This window comes from Nematolebias whitei, chromosome 15 (assembly GCF_014905685.2).
Source record: "Nematolebias whitei isolate Nwh7 chromosome 15, NemWhi1, whole genome shotgun sequence".
Taxonomy (NCBI): domain Eukaryota; kingdom Metazoa; phylum Chordata; class Actinopteri; order Cyprinodontiformes; family Rivulidae; genus Nematolebias; species Nematolebias whitei.
The window spans coordinates 30,539,312-30,542,137 of NC_056512.1; the positions used below are offsets into that span (position 1 = coordinate 30,539,312).

General features: G+C 39.8%; 1 protein-coding gene across 1 annotated transcript in view; it reads left to right on the forward strand.

Annotated features, from left to right (window-relative positions):
* The window catches only part of LOC119421150 (ankyrin repeat and SAM domain-containing protein 4B-like), a 5,183-nt gene extending 4,907 nt beyond the window's left edge, over nt 1-276 (forward strand). The window contains exon 3 of the mRNA XM_037688540.1: nt 1-276. This exon is cut by the window's left edge and continues 1 nt beyond it. Within this exon, the coding sequence (XP_037544468.1) occupies nt 1-276 (276 nt within the window).
* Nucleotides 277-2,826: the final 2,550 nt, after the last annotated feature.

Consider the following 2,826-nt stretch of genomic DNA (forward strand, 5'->3'; position numbering starts at 1 on the left):
GATCTTCCTTGGGACCAGGAAGATCTGGGACTGGATGACGATGAAGAGGAAGAAAGCTCACCTTTAGATGTATTTCTATCTTCCATTTCTCTGCCACAGTTCACCCTCGCTTTCAGCAGAGAGCACTTAGACCTGGAGGCGCTCATGCTTTGCTCCGATGAAGACCTGAAGGGCATTCGCATCCAGTTAGGACCCAGGAAGAAAATCTTGGAAGCTGCTGCTCGCAGGACGAAGGCACTGGAGAATCCAGGCGTCATGAAGGACAGCTCGCTGTGATCTTTTAAAAGCAGCACAGTTAAAGACAAACATTTAAAATCTGGAGTCTTCTGTAAAGGAAGTACCTTGAATAGCAACTGCTTGATTTCTTGTTAGTAAAGATGATCCTACAAACCTCTCCACAAGTAATTTTTACAAGTTAAGGGAATAAATAAAAGTCGTATGGTGTTATTAATTGATCTGTGCTAAATCTGTAAAATAAATTGATCAGGATTATAACCCAGGATGTATAAATGATGTTCAAACTTAACAGAACAGTGTAAATACAAACTTATGATAATTTATTCCCAAAAAAGATAAAAAGAAGGTCAGGGGCTGAATTAGCTGAGCATCTTGTTCTTGATCATGCTACTATTTTGTCAAACAAACATAAAAAAGCATACAAATCATTGTTTTCCTTTCTGTGTTGAAAATATTTCAAATCTTGATTGTAATGTTCAAATGGTGTTTGACTTGTTTGGAGGTTCTTGGAACCAAGGAAAAGTTTGCATATTGTTTTATGAAGCCTTCCGGATCGAAGGCGAAACGTTTCAGCACAAAAAAAGAAACTGTCCAGATGACCTGACTGAAAAATGTTGGATTTTATACTTGGATTATTGAGCATGGACTTTGTTATATTGTTTTATGGCTTATTTAAGCAGGAGTGCCTCATTTTGGTCCTCGAGAGCCACTGTCTTGCATGTTTTAGTGGTTTCCCTGCACTTCAAGTTCTGCAGAAGCCCAATAATCACTTATTTATTCAAACCAGATGTGTCCAAGCAGAGAAACAACAAAAACTTGCAGAATAGTCTAACAAAGTCAGGTCCTCTGGACAGATTAAAAAAAAAAAGTTAAAATTTAAAAACTTGTTGAAACGTTTCATATTTTATCCAAAACACTTTCAGTCTGAGAAGCTGCAATAAACTCAGTCTTATAAATAGCATACTCCTCTCTCAAACCAACATTCCTCTCTACGAAGGATGTGAACATCTTCACCCCTTAAAAAATGACAGCTGACCTGTAGATGAGTGTAGACCACAGAGTCCTGACCTGATGATGTTGCTCTTCTGTGCTGGGTCGTCCTTTTGGCCAGTAGCTGTTTAGTTTCCCTGATGTAAAACTGATCACAGCCCTCCTGACACTGAACAGCATACACAACATTATTCTGTTTGTGCTGGTGGACTGGATAGTTGATTGCAGGACAGTGGCCCTCGAGGACAAGGATTGGGACCCACTACAGGGGTTCTTCAGCTTTCATCCAAAAGTCTTCATAAGTCTTTGGCTTGCCAACCCAGATCTGTCTTATAAATAGCCCTCATTGGTGTGTTTAAAGCCAGCCTCCTGTTGAATTCCCAGAAACTCACTTTACGCATGCAAAAAAGGAACATCAGCCCAAAACAATCGATCATCATAATAATCAGACATCTTAGGCCAGATGGCCAACAGCTACTCACAGAAACAGCCTGAAGACAAAATGGTTCAGATAAAAGGTTTGTAAACTCAATCATCTAGGTAAATAAATACAAAAAGGTTAAATAAGGTCATCTGGACTGGTTCTTTTTCAGTTTGGGAGAAACGTTTAGTCTTTCATCCGAAAGACTTCATCAGTCTCAAAAAGAAACTGTCCAGATGACCTGATTTAACCTTTTTTGTATTTAGCACGGACCACTCCAGAGGTTTGACCGCCTGATACTTTCTGCTTACTGTGTTGTCTGCCTGTACCCTTAGGAGTTCTTAATTATAGAGCTTCTGGTGACAAATATTTATGTTGATCTAATATGAATACTTCTGCTCATATAAAACTCTCATAAAAACTCATAACCACAGAAGCCACCCCAAAAGCCTCTGGGTTATAATGTTATTTATTATTATTATTATATGAACAGTAGCTTTTAAATCAAGATACTTTTAGAAAACTAACTAGCTTGAAGATATGTATTTAGACAAAAACTGTTGCAAGAAGTAAGGTAAGCTCCAGGTAGATAAATACAAATGGAAAGGCTCTGATTGGACAGCTCTGATATGATTGGTGGTTAGCGAGAAATTCTGATTGATGATTGGTTGTAAGAGTGACAGAAGGCGGGACTATAGTCAGAGCTGCTACAAAAGTATAAAGAGCAGATGGGCGGGGCTTGGTGTGTGTATGGCGTTTAAGGCTGCTGACTGAATCTGGAATGTGGGAAGACTGTTTTCGCGCTGTCGCGGTCACGACTATGTTTTACAGGTATTGTATTGGTCTCTTTCAGTTTCCGACTGTTGAATATGACCCGCGTGTTGATCGCATGTTCTCTTTTGAGCTCTGGATGTAGTTTAACTCGATAAAAGTAGCTTGTTTTGCACGGCTGCATGAGCTAAGCCTCATTAGTGAGACTGTCTCAGGGAGTCTCCGCCTCTTTGCTGCTGAACTTACACATTTTAGTTCTTTTAGACCTTGCTATAACTAAATTCAAGAAAGCAACTTTGCCAACTAGTTAACTAATTGCGTTCTCAAGTGGTAGGCTGAGGTCAGAGGGGTTTAGCTTCATGGACCCTGTGTGTTTTGCCTCTCAGGTCTGCCTAGCACAGTCAGAT